This window comes from Dromaius novaehollandiae, chromosome 9 (genome assembly GCF_036370855.1).
Source record: "Dromaius novaehollandiae isolate bDroNov1 chromosome 9, bDroNov1.hap1, whole genome shotgun sequence".
Lineage (NCBI taxonomy): Eukaryota > Metazoa > Chordata > Aves > Casuariiformes > Dromaiidae > Dromaius > Dromaius novaehollandiae.
Genome location: NC_088106.1, coordinates 21,321,775 through 21,343,908, shown reverse-complemented (window position 1 = coordinate 21,343,908; position 22,134 = coordinate 21,321,775). Strand labels below are relative to the sequence as shown.

At 45.1% G+C, this 22,134-nt stretch overlaps 1 protein-coding gene across 8 annotated transcripts in view; it reads right to left on the bottom strand.

Moving 5' to 3' along the window:
* The window catches only part of DOCK10 (dedicator of cytokinesis 10), a 168,916-nt gene that overhangs the window by 120,083 nt on the left and 26,699 nt on the right, over positions 1-22,134 (bottom strand). For 5 of the 8 annotated variants that reach the window (XM_026109660.2, XM_064516904.1, XM_064516906.1 and 2 more), the window contains exon 1: positions 18,381-18,741. The exons of 2 other annotated variants lie outside the window; for them this stretch is intronic. In XM_026109660.2, coding sequence (XP_025965445.2) covers positions 18,381-18,545 — 165 coding nt within the window. In that variant the 5' untranslated portion in view covers positions 18,546-18,741. Of the gene's footprint in view, positions 1-18,380; positions 18,742-22,134 lie in introns of those variants that run through there. One more of the 8 variants, XM_026109666.2, reaches the window with a different exon arrangement.

The window sequence follows — 22,134 nt, the reverse complement described above, 5'->3', positions numbered from 1 at the left end:
GTTTGAATCTATGACACACAGCGACATGCACAAATGTACTGCTGGACAAAACTAGTACACAGCTATGGTAAGTTTTTCAATCAATGGGAAATGAATTCCACTAGTGTTGTTCCAGCAGCCCTATAAAAACACAAAAATTCGATCTCCAAAGTACGTATCTCCAGCTAATGTAAAGGATACTTCAAAACAGCCTAAATACTTGAGTTGCTACATAACAAATACTGAATTAACCATACTGCCCTCCTAAAAATCAGGAGCTCTACTCCCCCACCAATAAGGATCAAAATGAAGCTTCAATTAGCCACGCTGGCATTTTTTTCAAGTTTATAGCAGAAAAATCACAGGCAAAGTCAAACTCATACCAAGTAACAGGAGTATGAATGCTTCTCTTCAGCTTGGTACTTTTGCCCAGGAAAAACACCACCACATACGAACATGGCGCGAGTCAAAAGACAGTCTTGATTTATGCCTGTGCATATATAAGTAAGTGCACATCCATGGACATTGCTCACAAATTCCTGGCTCAGAGTTTTGTCAATATTACATCTCTGAAACAGGTATACACAGAAAAGTCAAATGAGAAAGGACAACCTAAATGAAAGAAGATAGGGGAGCTCTGAGTCAGAAAGGAAGAAAAATACTACAAGAGTAGGTACTACCGACAAAGCAGTCGCACCGGAGCGGGCTCAGGCTCCCACAAGCATGCATCGAGACTGAGGCTCGTCGCCACCATAGCAGCTATCCACAGCCACTCCATGGCTAAGGACTATAAGCATTTTGGTATCCATTTCAAAAGCAAAGAAAAGTCTGTGCCAACCTTAACACTGGAATATATACATAAAACAGTCTATTGAAATGTTAGCAATAATTACTCAAACAATTAACAACACATCAGCTCTTAAATCTGCTACTACAAGCTAAAGGACTGTCTTGCTCATTTTCTATTCTTTTATTGTTAAAAACAAGACATCCATCTTCCCAGAACATTATTTTCCCTACGGCTAACATTTCTAAAGCAGCAGGTCCAAAGGCTTTTTGTTTAACAGATTTGAAAAGGATAGTTTAACCAATAAATAAGAAAACTCCTTTTGCTGGAGCAAGCTGCATGAAAGATTTCAACTGTGCTGCATATTATGCCTATTCTGCCAAAGTTGAGAGGTGGACCTAGGTTTTGGACATACGAGACTTTATTATCTTGAAAATATGAGGAAGGATTTTGTGCATACAAAAGCTTGGCCCCCCCCCAATGCATTAGTTAATTAGCAAAAGATACGATTCTCATAACAAAACTTGCCTCATTTATAAACTTAGACCACTGCAACAACAGTGATGCTATCATGCAAGTGGCCTCTGTAGTGCAGACCAGTACCAAGAAACCCGGCTGACAACCTACTGCTTCACCCTTCAAAGCACGCATGAGACTCCTGCCCACCTCCTCTGCACGGCCTGCAGCACGGCCGGTACGTCAGAGCTGCTGGCAGAAACATGGCAGCAACGTTGTGAAAGAAAAACCAAAGGGCGACAGTCACACCAAACATTCAACCCCCCGGAGCGGAAACAGGAGCAGCCCCGCACGGACTGACCCTGCTGCTAGCACAGGTCCAGCAGGCGACTGTCAGTTCGGGTACCAGCGAGAAGAAATAAAAACCACAGTGCCCCAGAGGGGGTCACAAAGGGCTCCCTGTCCTTATCCTTTCCTACATGCTCCACGTTGCCTTCCAGCTTCTCTATCCCGTACGAATGTGGGGTGCCGGAGTCACAAAGCCTGGAGGCCTGGCGGCAGTATTTCAGCTACAGAGGACGATAACGAGGGGATTAATGCAGTTACACCCCGCAACATGAGAGCCGTGCCAGCAGGTAAGTTAAATTAATACGCACTGCTACTGCTTTTCATATCCATCACCCAGGCTTCACATTCAATTCCCCCGTAAGCACGCTGTCGCTGTCTCCCATGCCCTGCGTGGTGCAGGAGGGCAGCGCTGCTACAAGTAGGTGATGCAGCTGGACAAAGCGAGCAGCAGCAGATGTAATTTGTCGTCCCTTCAGTGGCTTGTCAGAGCGCTCGCTGGGAAATTGATTGTAATCAGGGGAACACACTCCACATATTATCAGACATGAATGCCCAAAACCTACCAATGGGATCAAGACACCAGAACTGAAGTGCCAGTGACTGTGCACCACATATCACTCTTACCTGCATCTTTCAGAAGCCAAAAATAGTATTTTCTCTTTAGTGCTTTATGAAGGCATATGAAAACTGCCCTTGTTAAAAGCTTCACGTTGGACAGGTAAAGCAGATTACTACAGTGGGATCAGAAGCAGCCAGGATTTTTTGCTAGCACCTACCAGAGAACACAGAAAGCTCTAGTTACCTCAACCCAATTCCTTCGTCACCAGTGATTCAAAAATTCAAAGAGAGACCATCTTTTGGAATGAAGTGTTCAACATTGGTCCATGCTTTGAAAGTGTCCCCTTTTAAGGGGAAAACATAAAAGCAAAACAATTCAACAAGAGAAATAAAGCAATTTAGTTAGGAAAAAATACGTACGAAGCAACCTTTTTCAAAGTCAGTCTAGTATTGAATCACCTGGAAGCGAGTAACATCACTTTTTTGAGAAATACGACTCCACTTGTGGCCTAACACAACTTAAGCTGAAACATCAGCTCCAGTATATAAACAGACTCTGCAAAGTCATAAAACGGCTGATAATTGCATTCTGCCTACAAACCCATAAAACCAGCCCTGCCCAGACAAAGGGCCGAGAATTCATCACAGTAACGAACGACTTCGGCACACAAGGTGAGCTCTCCGAGGCAGGGGGCAATGTCCCTGCATAAATACCCACGAAAAGGGGTGTCTCAGACTTGCCAGAGCTCTGCTAACCGACCTTTCCAGACAACAGCCCCTGATGCCAGTGGCTCCAGCTACGTCCATCCATTTTCCTCCTCCTGCTGACAGCGCAGTGATCTCAGCTATTCTCCCCTCCGTGCCTTTACCTTCACATCGAGCCCCAGATATTAGTGCATCTCACGCGGAACAAATACGTGAGAGGTTTCTCTCTCTCTTTGCTGGGTGTGAAAGGGTAAAATACACCCTCTCGTTGAAGTGGTGGTGTCGCAAGCTTTCAGCAGGTTGCACTTGCCAGGGCCTTTGTGCACTGCCGGTGAAAACAATTCATTTGTGGTTGGAAATGCCCCCGGAGGGGCCTGCAGGAGAAAGGCCCTGGGGAGGGCATCTGGCAGCTCGAGTCTGATCTCGCGTAGAGTGCTCAAGGGCTCTCACAGCACGTATTTCACCACCTCAAAATGGCCTCACAAGCACTCACAAGAGCTTGCTGGTAACACCTACGCTCCAAAAACCACTGGCTACCCCTTTGCTGATTTTACAACTCATGAGAAATGTCTTCTTATTCTCCCATGTGGGAAGCAGGCTCAGCTGAAAAAAGCAGTCTCTCCCTCTCCAAAAATCTGGGAATGCTACTAAGTACATACACGTTTCCACTTCGTCCTTGCCTCAAGTACATTTACACCATCAATCCCTCAATAAACACTCAACTACTGCAGCACTTCAGTAGCTTTCCCAGTTGGAAATTCACCTGCACCCAGCAAGAACATAATGTGTTTGCTTGCCACCGAAAGGGGAAAGGCCTGGGAGAACATGTTGATGGAAACCCTAAAGGGCTCCAGCTGAGCCTGCACAGCATCACCAACACAAAACTAGTGCCGTGGATCTGGTGCCTCCCGCCATTCCCTGCCCACCCGCTCAGCCCTCTGCAGAGAGCAGCCGTGCAGGGACGCAAGGAGAGCGCTGCGGACTCGTACACAGCCCAGCTGAGCACAGCAGTCACGGGCTTTTGTTCCGGGTACCTTTGCACAGGTTGGATGGAAATTGGGCTACACGGCTCCTCTCCTGCAAACAAAATGTTGCTTCTTACATCAGGCTGGAAGACTAACCTTTCCATTTGCAATGTAGTCCTGCTGATGCATACAAAAGCAAAATATGCTATTACTTCAATTTCTTCTTTAGTCTGATCCATTGGGAAATTTCAAACAAACATTACCCTTTTGTTTTCATCTACTTGGACTGGAGTCAGCTCTTGATAACAAAACATATATAGTGATGAAGGGCCATAAAAGGCCATTAAATAATTTAATCATCTAAATTTACCATCTCTAGACATGCTGCTGCTGCTGGGTTTTTTGGCTTTTACTACATGCTTTTCTGATTGTAATTCTAATATGTGCTATTGATGTCTATGCTAAGTTGCAGAAAGGATTTTTCTTTTTCATTTATTACCAAGAAAAACTCAGCTTACACACAACATCTGGTTTACAAAGAGAATCCACATTTTCCTCTAATTTTCCAGCTGGAATGACTGAAGCAAAAGGAGGTCAGGCAACTCACTCACTCAGTGCCAAAAAGAGTATCTGCAATGCCATAATATTGATATACATAATATCCTGGGAACCTCTTCATTTTTTTTTTTTAACTACTAAAATACACTCCCTCTGTATGTATGCCAGCTGATTGTATTGCCATTATTGTCACATACTTGTAACAAATTATCAGTGCTACAAATTCCTTTAAACTCTCTTCTAGTGTCCATGAATATCTTAAGCAATTAAGAAAGTGACTGCATACAGTAATTCATCATTTGGATCCTATAATGGAAAGCTAAATAATGGGATTGTGGATGACAGAGAAAGCCTAGGAATTTCAAAAACAGATGGGAAAGAGTATCATCTTATTTTATCAAAGAAGAAATGAAATATAAAATCCTGCTAATCAGATTTACATTAATCTAGCTTGGTATGTGGAAAAGAGAAAAAGACGACCTGCATCCTTTTGACCTTCCTTTTCTCTTACCTGACCTCTTGGGATACAGAAAGAAAAGCAGAACAGTCTAATGGATAGTGCCAAGACCTGATATGGTATTTCTCACTCCAACATAACTTCCTGTACATCAAAAGAGTTGTTTCACATTTCCACTCTCTGTTTCTAATTTCCCTTTGCTCATAAAATAAGACTAGAAAAGCAAGGACCATCTCATTCTGCTATTGATTAAAAGCCCAAACACTCGGGGCTACAGCTCATTACAGCATTATTCTTAATACATTTGTAATCACCTAGATTAGCAAATGCCTCTTAAGATTTAGCTAGGGAACTGAAGATTTGTCTGGGGGAAAAAAATTGTTAACTAAAAACTGCTAATCCTAATTGATACTTGTAACAACTGTGCAATCTTCAGTATTACCAAAATAAGAAGATAAAAGTTTGGGAAAAACAGAATGAGCAGTGGTTAGGATCCCAGAATGGGTCCAACATTTTGTGGGAGCCTGTGTACAGTATTCAAACCTAAATATAGCCCCAATCTTGGCAAAAAGAAATTTAGCAAAATATATCAAGTTCTACACTCATTCCCTCAATTATCCCAGCCTCGCAGCAAGGAATATCCAACCGCTTGCTGCGGGTCCTCCTACACAAACAAGCTACGACGCATCAGCTGACTCTCAATATTGAGACCCGTGCACATGGACAATAAACTGCAACAAATGCAAAATAATTCATGTTAGCAGAGGCAATGAATTTCACAAACTTGCATATGTAAGAGGCAAGAGGATACAAAGTACAATGCTATCGTTTCAGTAGCAAGCAGAGTACTGAACATTCACCAAGATACCACAGGCTAAATTCCAGTTCATATAGGAATGGTCATACTGGGTAAGAGGAAAGTTCATTTAATCCAGGCTTCTGCACCTGCAAGAATTTATAGGTGCCTAAGGAAACACAAGTACACAAGACATCAAACACAGTATTTCTCCTGAATACATTTCCAAACACAATTACAGAAGTTCTCAGCCAAAAAAGGTATCTTTTTATTTAATAGCTCTCAAAGATTTTTCTTCCATGAATTATCCAAGTCATCCTTTAAACCTCTGCAGACACTACAGATGGCGGGGGGGAAAAAAGTGGCAAGGAAATCCAGTTTAACTATTCATCCTGTGAAGTAAAGTTCTTTTTTTGAACCTGCCATCCACTAGTTCCATGTGATGATCCCTATTTCTCCTCTCAGAAGGGAAGGCAAGCAAAGCTCTGCCTGTGACCATGCTTGATTTCTCTGCCTTCCACCATATCCCCCACAGCAGTTGCTCCAGGCTAAAGGCCTGATCTTTGTCTACACACTCACAGAGTAACTTCCACGCTTTGCTCATCCTCCTCACCCTTCTCTGTAATTTTGCCAAATCCAGTATGCCCATTTTGAATTGTGCATGGTATTAAAGCCCTCTCAAGAGGCTGCTATGGAAGTCTGCTACCCAAGGAAAGAGCAAAAAGCAAATTTCCGACTTCTGAGCGGGCTAAGAACAGGAGCAGAACTGTACCATTCTTAACAGGGTATAGCTGCCCTGTGCACCCTGGCCCCAAGACACCAAGTCAGCAGTTCCTCTTCCTCACTTTCTCAAGCTGATTTTCTCTAACGGGATGAAGGCGAGCCGGTATTCCTTCTCCCACGTCTCTCCCCACTCCCACCCCTTGCTCCTTGCAGGCAACACAGTGAGACAAGCCCCTGGACATTCAGTTACAAGCCTTACCACCAGGGTCCTGAAGTGGTCGTTGACAACCTGAGCTCGCCCCAAGTTAGCTGGATTTTATTTTGGAAGTTTTAGAGGGTCCAGAAAATGCACTCTTTTACACTATAAAAATATCTGGAACATCCTGACCCTTATTTCTGTCTAGCATCACTTGAGCTGGATACAAAAGAATTGGTCAGAAAATCAGTAGCTAAGCAGTTAACTTCTGATTTTCTACAAATACACCCTACAGCCAGGCATAAACAAGTGCCAGAAAGAGATGTGGATGGGAAGTAAAGCAGAGTCTGCTGCAGTTCTTCCCCACTCAGTTCCTTGTTCTGCTTGAAAGACTGCAGACATGGGCTGACTCTAGGAGCAAATCCTTTGTGACAATATTTCCAAGAAATCCAGTTGCCTTTTGAATGCACTTTACAAAAAGAAGTGCTCAATCACCAATTTTGGATGCTTTCTGCAGGCTCATGTAACTCAAAATTGTATTGATTTTGTTTTAAAAAGGAAAGTTGGCAAGCACTTGGTATGTGCAAAAGCTTTTGGCAGCTTAAAAAAATTGTGTAAAGAGAATTCTCTGCGTAAGGTGGTACAAACTTATGTCAACTCATCTCAAACATTTCATTTGGACGGGTGCTTTTTGGTGCACTTCAAGAACTGCCTTTTTATATAATGAAAACATTTCACAATTACATTTTATTAAGCAATATTAAGAGTTTCATTCAGATTCAGAAAGGCAAGGCTAAAACATACTGGTACAATACCAAGCTCATATAAGATCTGATTCATCTTTTATATAAAAATTTGAATTAAGCAAAAGCTATTAATCATTTATTATTTCCAAAGAGTTCTTCAGTTCAAACTGTACTCATGGGTTTTCTTGATGCTTCCCTATGTTCTGGGACACTGTTCAGCGCTTGCACAACCATTTGAGGAATGAGCGCTCCACGAGACCGTGTTACGAAGCACACGTCTAACACTCACGAGCGGAGGCACCTAGTGATGGACTTGACTTCTTCTGTTATAGGTCAGTTAAAGGAGAAAAGAAAACCCAACGGCAAGGTTGTAAGGCTAAGAAAACTGGCCATACACAGTCTTTCACGTAACTCCACCTCCCAGACTGTGCCTTAATCCCTCGCCAAAGCCAACAAGCTACGGGTGCTCAAGAGCACGGCAGGAGCCGAACACAGGAGCCAAGTCGCAGGCCCAAAGCGCGAGCCCAGGCTCGAGCGCCTGCCGGCAGGTGGATGGACTGAGCAAGCGGCAGGCGCTCTCGGCCAGCTGCTTTTTCTGGGGAGCTCAAGGGAGATGAGAAAAGGCTCCTTAAGCGCGTTCGGGACTGGGGCAAAGGCAGGGAAAGAGCTAAGACCCTGAAAGGAAAGAAGTGAAGATGGGATCTGTGAACACCAAGCTTATTCTTTACTCTCAAGCCTCAAGTATCCAATAGCAAGAACAAACAGGCCCAATTCCAGGCTCAGTTTCTCCCAAGAAAGTGTCCTCCTCTGCAATCCCACTAAGATCAGACCTGCTACAGAGAAAGCTGTAATATATGTTTGCACATAATTTACTAATGGAAGAGACATCTCAAAAGGAGAGTGGAACATCTGGTTCCAGGAATTTACATTTCAGTAATTAATCACTTTACTGTTATATTTATCCTCCGAAAGACCTAATTTTAGCACTTAAGTCACAACCTGTTGATAACATCAAGGTAACACCAAACTGTTACTGAAAAGCCAAAGAAAATTATGAGTGATCGATGACATTATGTTCAACTCCCAACATACTAGTTCCATAGCTCACCACTGGCTGATTCAGCAAGGCCACACACGTTTTCCACTCTCCCTAACTTTAGGGTTCCTCTCTCTCATTTATTTTCTTTTTTCTTTTAAGAGAGAAACATGTAAGCAGCACAGAATTATATTTCTGAGCTGTTTTACTGCATTAAGTCAAACATTTCTTCTTCTGAATTTACACGTGTATTAATCTGTCTGTCTCATCTTCAGGCAAGTATCAGTACTAAGGAAAAGAAAACGAGCACAGCAGTTGACAGATGAGAAGTGAGGAAAAGCAAACACTAAAGGCATGAAGTATTTGGTTCAGTTGGTTCCATAAACTGTATTCAGAGTGATCCCTGAGGCACAAAAAAAGAGTCTGACAAAAACATTACAATAGCTATTTTTCCACTGAAAACCATGCACACAGAATCTATTATGTTCTAAGCTAACCACAAATTGGCAATAATTATTAACAGACTGCAATTGTAAGAGTAACATATTGCACACAAATTCTTTCTGTTTAGACAGAACATCACATTTTGTCCCAAAGAGGCACACAGTTAACAGGGAAAGAACATTTTTCCACTTCTAAATAAGGTGTATTTTTGTACATGTACAAACTGTTCACTTGTTATAATTTATTTATATTTATAATTTACTTATGCAGGTTACCGAGTCTAAGCTAAGAGTCCCAGCAGAGCTGAAACGAGTGACGCCCCAGGCCAGCGAGGGAACCAGCGCAGCGAGTTCCTCTCTGCTTGGAGATGCGCGTACGTACGCACAGCCACCGCATCCCAGCGCGGGAGACCACGGTCCGCGCTCCAAGCTACCTGAGGCTGGCCTGCACTCGGAATAGCGCCCCGAGACGATGGCAGACCCCTGTCACCCCAGCTCCCCTGAGGGATTGAACAGGGACGTGCTTTTTGATGCTGAACGGTAACCCTCTCCCCCCCGCAGTATTCCTCGCTCCAGCCGCTAACTGAGGCTGGAAGACTCCGTTAACCAAGGAAGCGATCCAAAAGCCAGAACAGCAGGAAGGAGCTCCGGCCTTTCCCAGACAGGGCCTTCCTCAGCAGCACACGCTGTGACAATGCTGCGCCCGTTTCCGCACTCCGGGAACGGCCGTACCGCAACAACCAGCGCTCAGCTACCTGCAGACTTGGTAGGGAGTTCGTTTCTCAGCTTCTACGTTTCGTGTAGTCACAAGAACAGAGCTGCCAGTTACCGCTAGCTGACGAGCTCAAATAAGCTGCTTAGCCTTAGAAATGAGATGCTCGGTTCTGCCTTCACTAACTGTTTGCGCATCGGAAGCGTTTGCCCGTGCTGGCGCCGGTACTCCGCGGCTGCAGGAGGCCCCGTGGCCCGGACCAGCCCCGGTCCAGCCTGCGCTGGCAGCGGCCACGGACCGCCGCAGAACGGTAACGTCTTCCAGCGCGAGTTCATGCACTACAGGAAACACGACCTAGAAGTCAGAATCTCTTGAGAGTTGTTAGAAATCAGGTGGCAGCTCTCCGGGGATCCAAGGCAAAAGCTATGGTCACCAGTGCTAGCCGCGCCGAGCGTTACGGCGCCTGCAGCACCCACGCTTCGTTCTACACGGCGGACGCGCTCACGGCACCTTCTCCTCCGTTCCCCTTTCGGCCCCAGCCCCGAGCCTGCTGGCAGCAAGGCGGGCGCCCCGTCTGGGGAAGCGAGAGGGCTCGGCAGCCGTTATCAGGGCAGGGGAGCCGAACGACTCCCGTGGCGCCGTGCCCTGCCACCCGCTGCACTGGCCCAACGCTGCCGGGAAGGCTGGGCAGCAACGATGGCCTTCCACGTCGTTACAGTCACATCACTCTGGAGCAGAGTGGAGTAGGAAATGCGGAGGTAAAGGCTGTTTAGATTATGGTTGTGAGCAGAGAGGCTGTACGTTGTTGCACTCCATGCAGATTTCCAGCCCATGCCCCAGGGAGAGGGCAGCCAGACGCCGGAGCAGCAGGGCCCCCCTCAAGAAGCAGGGATGAGGGGGCAGGGGAGGAGGCATTAACATGGGGAGGGAGGACTAATACTTGCTGTAAAACAAAAATAAAAAGCTCTCGATAAGAGCAAGGAGGAGGGGAAAAACCAGTATCAATGGCAGTATCTTGATGTGCCAACACAGAGCAGCAGTGGCCAGCCTTCAAAACGCAAATCTTACAAAAGCGTAACAGCGGTGTGCCAATTCCTTTTGAGAGGAGAAGAAACTGCATTTTCCACTTGGCTTCTCTCTTTCTCGTCACTGAACTCTTCCTTCCTCACCCACCGTCTTTGCCGTGGCAGCTCCCTCTCCCCCAGCAGCCTCTATTCTGGCAGCACTTCTGGCTGGCCAGGTGGGGGGCTCTTGGAGGGCCCAGGTCCCTTCACAGCTCCCCTTCTCACCCCGGTACCTCTTACGGGGCATCACCATGTCCTAGCCAAATCAACACCCCTGTGCTCGTGGCCAAAGGCCTGGCCACCCACACCAAACCCTGAGTGCCTCCACTCCACAGTCTGAAGGCGCCAACGGAGCAAAACCAGCTCTGGAGCTGGCTCAGGGTGCCAAAGCCAGCAGAGAGTTAACGCCAGCTGGAGCAAGGGCTCGGCACTGGCATCAAAGCCGTTTTCTGAAGCGCAGCTTTACTTCACGACTCCTTTGGGAAGGCAGAGCCAAGAAGCTGTTCCCAAGTGCCTTGAGTACCCCCCGCCCAGGCACCCCTATGGGGCTCCCCTAAACCGCGGCCAGCACTGCTGCTAAACCAAGTCGCGCTTCCACGGCAGAGCTGGGCAGCGTGGGAGACACTGCTCCTGCACTCCCGGCCCACGTCGGCACAGGTAACGCGGCCGCCCGAGCCCCCGTGCAGCCTGGGCGGCGCAGGAGACACGTCTGCATGCCGAGACCTCGTCCTGCAGATGCGGCATCCAACTCTCTAACCCAGTCAGGAGCTGGCAACTACTTGTGCCAGCCAAAGCTGCACATAAAAGAGGACTTCTCTGAAAATAGTCCTGGGGGTACCAGTCACAAAATATGAACAATTGGAATGTGAAGCTATCAAGAAGTTAACTCCATTTTTATGCTATGCATTATTTCAAAACCAAAGAGGATACTTACTTATGTGTTTATAAAGCCTGACATCAGTTAAAAAAATCAGTTTCTATTTCTGAACTTTTTTTATATAATAATTTAAATACACATAAAGGGTCATTTCAGAAGGAAAGCTGAAGTGAAATAATTTAATACTTCTTAAAAAACCAAAGTGAACCATGACAGAAGACTGGAGCTTCAAAGAGTTCACTTTTACAGAATCAGAGACATTTCACTAGCAAAGTTTCAGCTAGTTTTGCCTACTTACAAGGTATACAGGCTATGGGCCACTTCATACTGCTTTGGAAATCTCAGAATCAGATAAATATCTATTTTAGCGTTTTATATTTCTGCCCAGCACCACGCTGGCTGCTGAAGTACGAAACAAAACACCTCCACTGAGTTCTCCGTTTCTGAGTGTGGAATACTTTTCAAGGCATTTCCTGGAGTCTCCAGTATTTAAAGCTATTCTTGTGATCACTTTTGATGGTTCATCCTGTGCTTAGCTGCACCATTATATCTATGTCTACCTCTTTGCTACTACCACCCATAGTTTATCTTTTCCTTAGCATTCATTCAAGTAAAGCTGTAAAACACAAGAAAGCAGACAGATATAAGTGAATGATTTGCACTCACGGCTGATTCCACATCCAAGGGTCCTACATGATGTAAATAGATTAAGGTCCTGCAACCATAGCTCCCCCAAGTCCAGAATCCCAGAGAAGACACTTCACTGAGCTTCTGTTCTCAGCTCTTCTTCCTTCCTTTGTAAGATGGCAATACTTGGGGGGGGAGGGGGGGGGGAGGGGAGTGGGAGGGGGGGAAGCCTGGAGGCAGATGCAAAGAGAAAAACGATCAAGGGCAACATGGAAACCCAGCCTTTGCTACAGCCCATCAAAACAGGGCATCGCAGACAATACTGCGACAGAGCGAGCAGGTGTACACGTAGATTTGTCTATAAGTGAGCTTGTTATGCAAAGCTGTGTGGCTGCAGATGGCCAAAGCCTGGAAATCCTGAAGGTTTTTTCCTTTCCTTTCCCTCTTGACCTTATAGAAAGCTAAAGTAACTTGAGTAAGTCCATTTTCTCCTCTCCGAAGAAGCACTTTGAACATGCATCCTAGGTAGGATTATTGTCAAGTACAGAAAACCACATTAGTCTTCATGAAGTGCTGCCAACGGCTGCTATTCCCAAAGACTTTTCCCCGTTCCTTTAATCTATACCCTACTTCTCCAGGTTTGCATTGCTTACAAATAAATAGCTTGCTTCTTCTAAAAAACAATCCTCTTCTGTAGGAGGATGTTTTCATCCCCTTTTACTGTTTTGAGTCCACACTCTTTATAATCTCTCATAGGAATTCATTTGACAGATTCATAATTATTTCATTCCACATTTCACACATGCTATACATGTTGCTGCAATATAAGCAAGAAGAGAAAGCAATAGAAAACGTTGTTGCTCAGATCAGAGATATGAACGGTACTAGGGTCGCAGGGAGAAGATTTTTTTTTTTTTTTTTCCACTGAGCAAAAGGCCGGTTTTATGACATCTCCTTTTGGACCATGCTTATACTTTAACACAAGTATGAAAACCGATCCCCATCTTGTGCTCATTCTTCTCTGTATTTTATCAAACAATAACAAGAGCCATCTCTGCCACCAAAACCAGTAAAAGCCAACCCCAAGCATATTTCAGTACAGCAGGACAAATGCTGCTCTGAAGCGGTGAGGTGGACTCTGTCCCTCCTATACCATCGTGCTGATAAAGCTCTGAGACCCAAAGAGCTGCAGCTGAGCACGTCTGCTGAGGGGCCGAGGCTGACAAGAATCATGAAACTATCAGCAGCCCTGCTGAACTTCACACACAAGAAAAGTCAAAGACAGGAACCCCGGAGAATCATTGTGAGAACTGCTTTCTGAAGCAAAATGGTATTTTGTGCTTTGTTTTCTTCTTTTTGTCTCATCACACTCTGATGTTACCCATCTATTTGAATCTAGGCTCATTTCTGTTCCTACTGAAGTCAAGAGCTAAAGCAAAAGTTAATTAAGGTCCTAAGTGTGAAGCGTAAAGTCAAACATGTTTATTGTTGTTTTCAAATATACTTGAGACTGAAGCTTATGACTTGAGTGAAAAGAATAATATTTTGAATACTTCTTTTCATCTTTACAGCCCTTAGTAATTTGGCTTTCTCCTCTTCCAAGACATCAGACTGACGGAAGGCCTTTTCTCTTCATAGAGTTTATCTAATACTAATCTCCAAAAGCCACCATTAGTCCTCCCTAAATGGCCACGTATATATATTTTCTTTTTATCATTAAGTCCTGAGTGGGAGATCTTAAAGTGATTTTCAGAATTGCGACCTGTTGGTGACACTTAGGATGCATATTGTGCAAATTTTAATTAGGTAAATGTATAGAGATGAGGAAATGAGTGCACTGAAAATTAAACTAGAAACATAAAACTAATACACATAGGGCAACAAATTGTGAGGAACGCCCTTCCGGATGTCAGTCTCAGCACTACGGATGAGACACTTGCCAGAGAAGATTCTCAGTCCATACTTCTCTCACTTCTACTGCTCCTATAAAGCTAAAATCCTATTCACAAAGTGTCAGGAGAAGCACTCTGACAGTGTCCCAGCTCTGCCTGTATACCAGGGAATCTGTCCTATATCCGTGCAACAGGGGAGGTTATTCCACTTCTCCTTCTGTAACTGGAAAGCATAGAGAAAAATCTCTTTGCAAACTGTCTGTTTCCAGAGATGAAAATGCAACACACAGTAGGACTGTCATGTTGCTGTTGCTACGTTCAAGTTTGACAGTAACATTTCGGTTCAAGTTATGGCATTTTGTTCAACATTTAAAACATTTTGCCATGTGTCGCATAGTAGGATACAAAGAAAAAAAAGAATTATATCCTCAACAAATATCATGCCTCACTCATCTTGCACACAAATCTCTGTTGCCAAAGGTCATCATTAAACACATGAAGAGACATACAATGACCTACTAGATAAAGCTCAACTTCTTTTCAAGTCACATGTTCCAAATGCAAAGCACCATCCTAAATGTTAGCCCTCCCCCTCCAAACACCAAACTATGTAAACCCAAGTTACACAGTTTGTACCACCTTTCTTTCCTCAGGCATCATCTCCTTTTTCTTGCAGAAAAAGCAGGTACAGTCATTTGCATTCACTCTACATTGGTTTTTAAATCTGACCTCCTCATATTTTGAGAACTAGCTCTTGAAGACATACTCCTAGAGGTACAGAAAAGAATAAGATGGTCTAGCAGATGCAGAGCCACTGAATTTGATGACGATTCAACTTGTACACCTGGCCAGTGGACACGAGGATACTCATTTCGCATGTCCGGCAATTCCCAGGATTCCGTCCAAGCCTAAAGAAAAGGCGACCCACTTCCAGTTTTGTCTTTTTTACATCTCTTCCCTACCCTATGGAACCACTCAAGATCTAAAAACAATTATCGGTCTGTCTTGCCCAAGGATAAAAAGCAGGATTTGAAGCTTCATGATGGTGATTATTAGGTGGTTGTTAGGCAACAGTTGCAAACTTTATGCTTGGGTTTTCTCCCTGCATTTCCCCAAGGGGTTCCCATGTCGTTCCTGCCTGAGAGTGCCACCACCTGGAGCCAGGCCCTAGCGGTGCACCATAAGCTGTGTGCCCGCTGCAACGAGATGCTTACTGCTTCTGCTGTCACCGCCAGGCAAAAACAGACAGCTACCAGGGTCGAAGATGAGCACGTGATGCTCGATAGCGAAAGACAGCCGTGGTTCATGCGGCATGGGATAGGCAATTAAAACTATAGAGGGATGTTGGCCCCCTCCAAACCAGATTTGGTCATGTTAAAAGAGCAAACTGAGTTCTTCTAAAACCTTTCTCAATTTTTGATATCAGTGAACATGACTGGCAAAGGCACAATTCCTGGAAGAACTCCAAGGATGCTCCTCTCGCCGGATTAAGAGAGAAAAGGGGGCAAACATGAGCTAGAATTACAGAACTGTGTATCAGTAGTACTATATACTTAACTAGAAGTATTCTAGGGCAGGCTGCTCTCCCCTATGGCTAGGATTGCTTTCCATGTTAGTTAAGGCAACATTGAGATTTTACTTCTGTGTCACTGAGCAAGCGGAGTCGAGACAACACAGCAGCACCTGAGGATTTACAAAAGCCATTCGGAAAGAAGGTATAACTTACTTTCTGTACACACCCAATGCCCCACAAGCTACAGAGAGCTGAACCATCTCACCTGAAAGCATCAAGAGACAAAATGCCAGATCTGACAGTAATCTGCATGCTAGCACAGCCCTTGGCAACCTGACCCCAGCCTGTCAGCGTATGTCACATATACCTCATTTTGGGACTGTCTCTGCCTTTCTTCCTTGGGTACCCCAATCACCCACTACTGTCAGGCACAAAAACTTAGTAGTCTAGTTGGGATCAGTTCAACTCCTGAAAGCAGTGCAGTGTGAATAGTGACATTTTGAAATAAAAATTCTTTTGCTCATCTACGTAACTGTCTCCACTGTATTATCCAGACAAAAACCTGGTCTACAACAGACCAAGGAGAAAAATGTATGTATATTTTTAGGATCATAGTAGGTGTTTTAATAAGGTTCAGCAGCCTCCCATCTTATCACACTGCTCTTTCAAGTAAAATATGGAAGTCTACCAAGAACAGTATCATCTATTTCTGCCACCGAAGTGCTCTGAAGAGCTGCTTTCTTTTGAACTTGCCAGTGCTCCACATCATTACTAAGCTTAACTGCAAAGCTTGATAGCAATTTGTTCTAGGTACAGTTATAATTAACTGCGTCTAGTCTGCTTATAAGTGAGTCTGCTTATAAATGAAAAAGCACAGTAATGATGCACATCCGGAAGAGCAAAAAACCAAAAAAGAGGGGGAAAAAAATCATTTTTCCTGAGTCTTCTACTGCACAGCAGCTTGCCTAGCTAATTCCTCTGAAGCATCTGCCTGTGCCTAAAGCAACCTCATGATGGGGCTGAACTGTTCATCCTCCTCTTCTCCAAGGGAAACAGCAGGGGGAAGATGGTCCCACCGATCTCCTGGAAGAGCAAAGCCTTTTGACAAGATAAACACCATGGCTTTAACATTTGCCTTAGAGAATATATAAAGCTGCTGTTTCTTAGTACCCCTACTACAACGGGTAGACTGATTTGCGGCCAGGAGGAAATCCCCGAGAGCCCAGCCCCAGAAGGAGGCAGCAGGCTGCCATCTCGGGGGTGCTTATCCCCTTGGGCATCCCCAGTTCTCCACGTCCGTGGGCAGCTCCCCTGGTTCCTCCCATGCTGCAGGTCACAGGGACCTCTGCTGCAGCTCCAAGACCCCTCACATAGGTTTTACTGCATGAAAACCACAGCTCAAGCTGCTAGTAACATCTGGGTATGGGGCAATGGTACATCATTATACTGTAAGGACTGTACTTTTCTTCCAAGGAGCATAACAAGTTTCACAGACTATCCATACTCCGACACACTGCAGTTTCTTCCAGACCCTCCTCACCTCATTATGCTCAAAAGTACCAGCAGCAGGAAGACTATTATTTTTTTAAATGCCTCTGAGGTAGCTTATTTAGCCATTAAATGAAAAAAAAGTTTTATGGATACAAACAAAAGAGGTTTAATCACCAGCTTCACAATGATGAAATTCATGCCCTTCCTCCCTGTGACCAGCAGCCATGCCCCACGCGCTGGATGAGACCCTCGGCTGATCACAAAAAGCACGGCTAGGACAGGAGCCTAGCTACCAGAGTTGCCATGACTGCAATGCACACCTCTACGGGCAGCAATGCTCTGCTCAGGCCACTGCCAGATCTCATGACAGCTACTAAATTGCCTACCATTACCAACTCCTGATTATATCCAAGTTACTGCACTGTGTGACACAGTGAGGTGTCAGGGAACGCACTTAGGACATAATTATAACTTAAATGAAAAAAGCTCTTTCTACCACTCAAATCATGTATGTGATTGCTCCAATGTAAACCAGCAGAAATACTGTTTGTAGCATCTTGATAATATTTTATCAAGAGTGACACAGTACCAAAGCATTACCATCTACAAAGTACAAAGGTTGTTATAATACATCACTCAGACCGAAACCGCTTTAAGGTTCTGGAAATGCTAACTATACATATATTTGGCAAGGAAGGGCAGTAACTAAGCGGTAAGTATCTTCTTCATTCTGAAGCAGTGATTTATAATGAAGAACAGCCTTGTCACTCTTTCTTAATAAACCTGTAGTACTCATTTTATTTCAACCACAAAATAAAAATAAACCAGCTGAATTCAGAAAGACAATGACACTCAGACTGAGAGTCTTCTGAGTCCCCCCTCATTAAAGAGGGGAGGAAACTCATGAAACTGGAAAGTGGTGACCCAGCAAACACTGTAGTGCTGTAAACAGTTTGTTGCAAAGATATATGGGAAGATTATTTGCATACAACTTGATACAAATTCCAACTGCATCCTGTGTGAAACAAAAGGGCTTTGGGGTTTTTTGTTTGGGGTTGTTTTTTCTCCTCCAAGACGAACAGACTTAGTAAACAATTTCTAAGCTGTGTGCTGTTCCAAATTCCCAGTCAGAAATAAAACATAACTGCGTTACGAGTTCTAATGCTTGCCCCATATCTTACAAATAGCAACAAAACCCATGAGCAAATTAAACAACAGAACATCTACTTTATACAGCTTATGTGTAGCTCACAGCTTCAGCCATAGATTAAAGTAATATTTCAGCTCCGTTTGACAACAAAGACAGCAAATCTACCAGGAGACTAATCTACAGTTGCAAATAGTCTATCAAACGCTCCTTCTCTCCGACTACATAGCTACAGAAAATAAATCATACAACATCTGTAATAATAATTCTGTCAACTCTCTCTGCTGATTAAAGGATACTGTACCATAATGATGAGCGTTCGGGGTCTGCTCATTTCATCATCGCTATCCAGCGGCAGAATTTCATGTGACAACTCCTCTCGCCGTCGCCGTCTACAAATATGTGGACAGTTCCTCTGTACCACAGAACGAAAGGCTTGAAGCAGAACAATGCTGGCAGCACAGCCCATATCTGCATCCTGAAGCCTACAAAATAACTTCTATGTTTATGCTATGTTTGAAAAACAGTGGCTCCTTGTCCCTGAAAACAGCCTACAGTGCAGCTGCAGCCAGCTCGCTCTCCAATCGCTTCCTCGAGCCCTGATCATCTGATCACAACCAAATAGCTGGGATGCAGATAGAGCAAAGACTTGATCCGCTGAAACTGAAACGCACTCACACAGTATTAAGGGTTTTTTTTCCCCCTCTCTGTCTGCTTCTGAATTCACATGAGAAAATGTTCTCCCTATCTGCTACAATAAGCCTCCTCCCCTGATCCCGGTTTCATGGGAGCGAAAGCATTAATGTTCCCGGCTCCAGGGAACCAGCTGTTCATTAAACACACACACAGGCAGCAGCAGCAACTGGCAGGATCAGCTTAAGAGCCTTTTTAAAAAAAAAAGTCATATGCAGCAAAATAACAACAAACATCTGGAAAGTTATTAGCTCTCATTATCAGCACTGCTGTTTTTAAAATGCTTTGCTTAGGGTGCTTTGCCACAGAAAAAGATGGTTAAGCTCACTGGGGCATTTGGGCTGCAACTTTTTCCACTTCTTGCAGGTTTCTGAAACACAGCAATCTCATTTGAGTTGTAAATGTAACAAGTTTAGAAAAAAAATCTGGACTGCTTCATCCAGCTCATGTTAAAATAGCTGTGGTTCAATGAGAAACAGCAGTGTTCAGCTCTGAAATGCCTTTCAATAGCACAGTTGTTGCATGTTCCCACACATGCATTTCTTCTGCAGAGTAATGCATTTTTACAGCTACATAGGAGGCTTGTGATGAGAAGGGTCTCTGCTAACAGGGTCTCACACTGAAACAAAACATTGGTGACCTTCTAAGCACAGCAACAGCAAAGCTTTTCAGTGCTCCTTCAACCGGGATCCAGGCGGACAAAGGAAGCCGCGGGCGGTCGCAGCAGCAGCTCCGCGTCCTGGCTCCTGTCCCACCGGTCATTCAAGAAGCAGTCGGAGGTGCTTCAGAGTCACGTGATGAACCTGGAACCACGGCAAGGGCTAATGCTGCACAGCCTTGGATAACAGCACTCGAGAGGAAGTTCACACTAAAAATATCTGCAGAAAATGGATCTCTCTTACACATCAGGAAAACTAAGAATTTCCAATAGGGCTTCCAGAGAAGCTGCTCTTAAACTAATACGTATAACTTTATTATACACACATCCAAAAACATATTTACCTTGCATAAAAACACTCTGCTTCCTAACGAAGGCCATGAGAGTTTAGTCGTCCATCCCCGCGGGGCATAAGCAACCCTCTAATGTCCATTAATGGGGTCGCTGTAAATAATACTCCTCCTCGCATTCTGAACCAGGAACCGCGCTGAAAGTGTGCCACGGAAATATTTTGTTCTGGCTTTGATTAGGGTTTAATTGCCTAGCAATCTGGCAGAGACAGCGTCATTTTAATTAAAGCATTTGCCAGAAAAGCTAAGCATGCCCTTTAAAAGCAATACACTCATTGCCAGTATTTTCTTGCCTTTGTTTCTTCAGAGTAAACGGCTTTGAGCGTGCAAGGAAAACGGGTCGCAGCACCCGCAGGCATGGCACACACTCGCCCACGGCCCCGCTAGCGCCCATACCCGCTCGTCCCCCTTGGGGCTCGCCGGGCACCGGCCGCACGCGCTGCCCACCCGCCCATACCCCGCGGGGGAGGCCTCCGATCACGCTTATTAGTTTGACTTTCCTAATGCGATTACAAGAGCGCAGCGGTGCAGCTGAGTAATTTCCGCAGCAAATCAGTAATGCTGCCTGCTGCCACCGCCGCTCCTGCCGGCAGCCCCCTGCCTCCTCCGGGACTGCAGCCGGCACCTCGGCCGCACGCGGGACCCACTCGGCAGCGGCAGACTTCGGCGCCCGCCCTTGCTGCCGCGGCCTCGGGAGCAGCCCGGACGCCCCTGCCCGGCAGCGGCTCTGCCGCCTCGGGGGCCGCTCACGCGTCTCCTGCGCGCCCGCCCAGCTGCCTCCGCTGCTCATCACCGCTGTCGGCTCAGGAGAACTGGCAAGGGTTTTTCTTAATGAAATCTGGTTTCCATAACACAGCCCAGCATGGGGACAGGGGCACGCACGCGTGTGCGTGCGCACGTCGAGCGGCACCCTGGAGCCCGGTCCAACGCTTTGCTCTGTGAAGACTCCCCTTCATCTCCGTGGTCTCTGCATCAAACTGTTCTCTGCCAGGGGTCCAAGCGACTTCATTACAATTATTTGCAGATTAAGATATTATTAGATGCAAGTAGGAATGACATAATCTTGACATAATCTTGGCATTTTATCCTTTACTCTTATGAAAGAAGAATGAGACTTAGTTCCAAATCAAGTAACCTAACAAGCCAAGTCCAGATAAAACTAGCCTCCAGGCCATGCTCAAAATTCAAGAAAAACACTAAGTTCATGAAAAACAGAGCTAATGCATTGGAAATAAAAAAAAGCTCTCTGAAGAGCTGGAGAACTTTGTTGTAAGTGAATCTCACAGAAGCACAGCTTATCTTTGGAAAGAAAGTCTCGCAGCCCATTAAAAATGCCTGGACACACAATATCAAACCAATTTTCTTTTTTAAAATGTAGGGATCTCATTAGCATACGTTTTGCTCATGCATCAGCTATCAAGATCATTAGCTGCTCTCTTGCAGTGAGGCATCAGGCACTGTTTGGTGCACTTTGCTCCAGAAGCTGAAATCAGTGGCAGCCCTTGGGAAGCAAAACTCTCCTTTGTGCAAGCGATGCCTTAACTCCACAGCAAGGAGAGCAGCACTGGGCTGAGCAATACCCGCGCTCACAGCCGTTAGCTACCAATTCCCACTCCGTTCTTTAACCACCGCTCATATTGGCTGTGCTACAGCAGCTGTGTAACACCAGCATGAGTATTGTACAAGGGGCAGCTCTGAACCAGATCACTGAATCGGATCCCAATTAAAAAAGTGGGGGGCTGGGGGGAGATGCAGGACAGTTGCTTTAACCCAGATGACCTCCACGACCCTGTCCACGGCACCTCCACAGGCCAGGTCAGTGCAGCAGCAAAGCTGTGCAGCACAATCGCAGAAATGGGTCACACTTGCCATGTCTGTGAAGTCCGGGATAAGAAAGCAGAGTTAAAAGGCATCTGGATTTTTGAGCTAGCAACTATCCATCATCCTCCATCAGCTTCCACCTGCAAGACTGTAGCTCTACAAACAGGCAGCCAGGGCCTGAAGAGGTAAACTGCCTTTGCAGCAAAGGGAAAACCCCTCCCCTTCCAAGTACTGAGTTATTTCTCTTCTGTAATATTCATGCACTTCTGCTTCTGCAGGCCCAAAGACTTCTTGAGATGCTACCAAACACTTTCCAAAATTCATATGTCATAGGTCTTTAACACATCACATTAATAGTTTGATTCCTTCCTACAAGCTTTGTTTCATTACTTTTCTTTCTCTTCGTGTCATCTGAATTTGCGTCATCTGAATGAACAGGATACAAATTATAAGTATACTGCTTTACTTCTGTTTTGGACAAACGTTCAGGGTTCATCCTTTTCTATTGCACCAAAATCATGCAGTTCTGCCAAGCC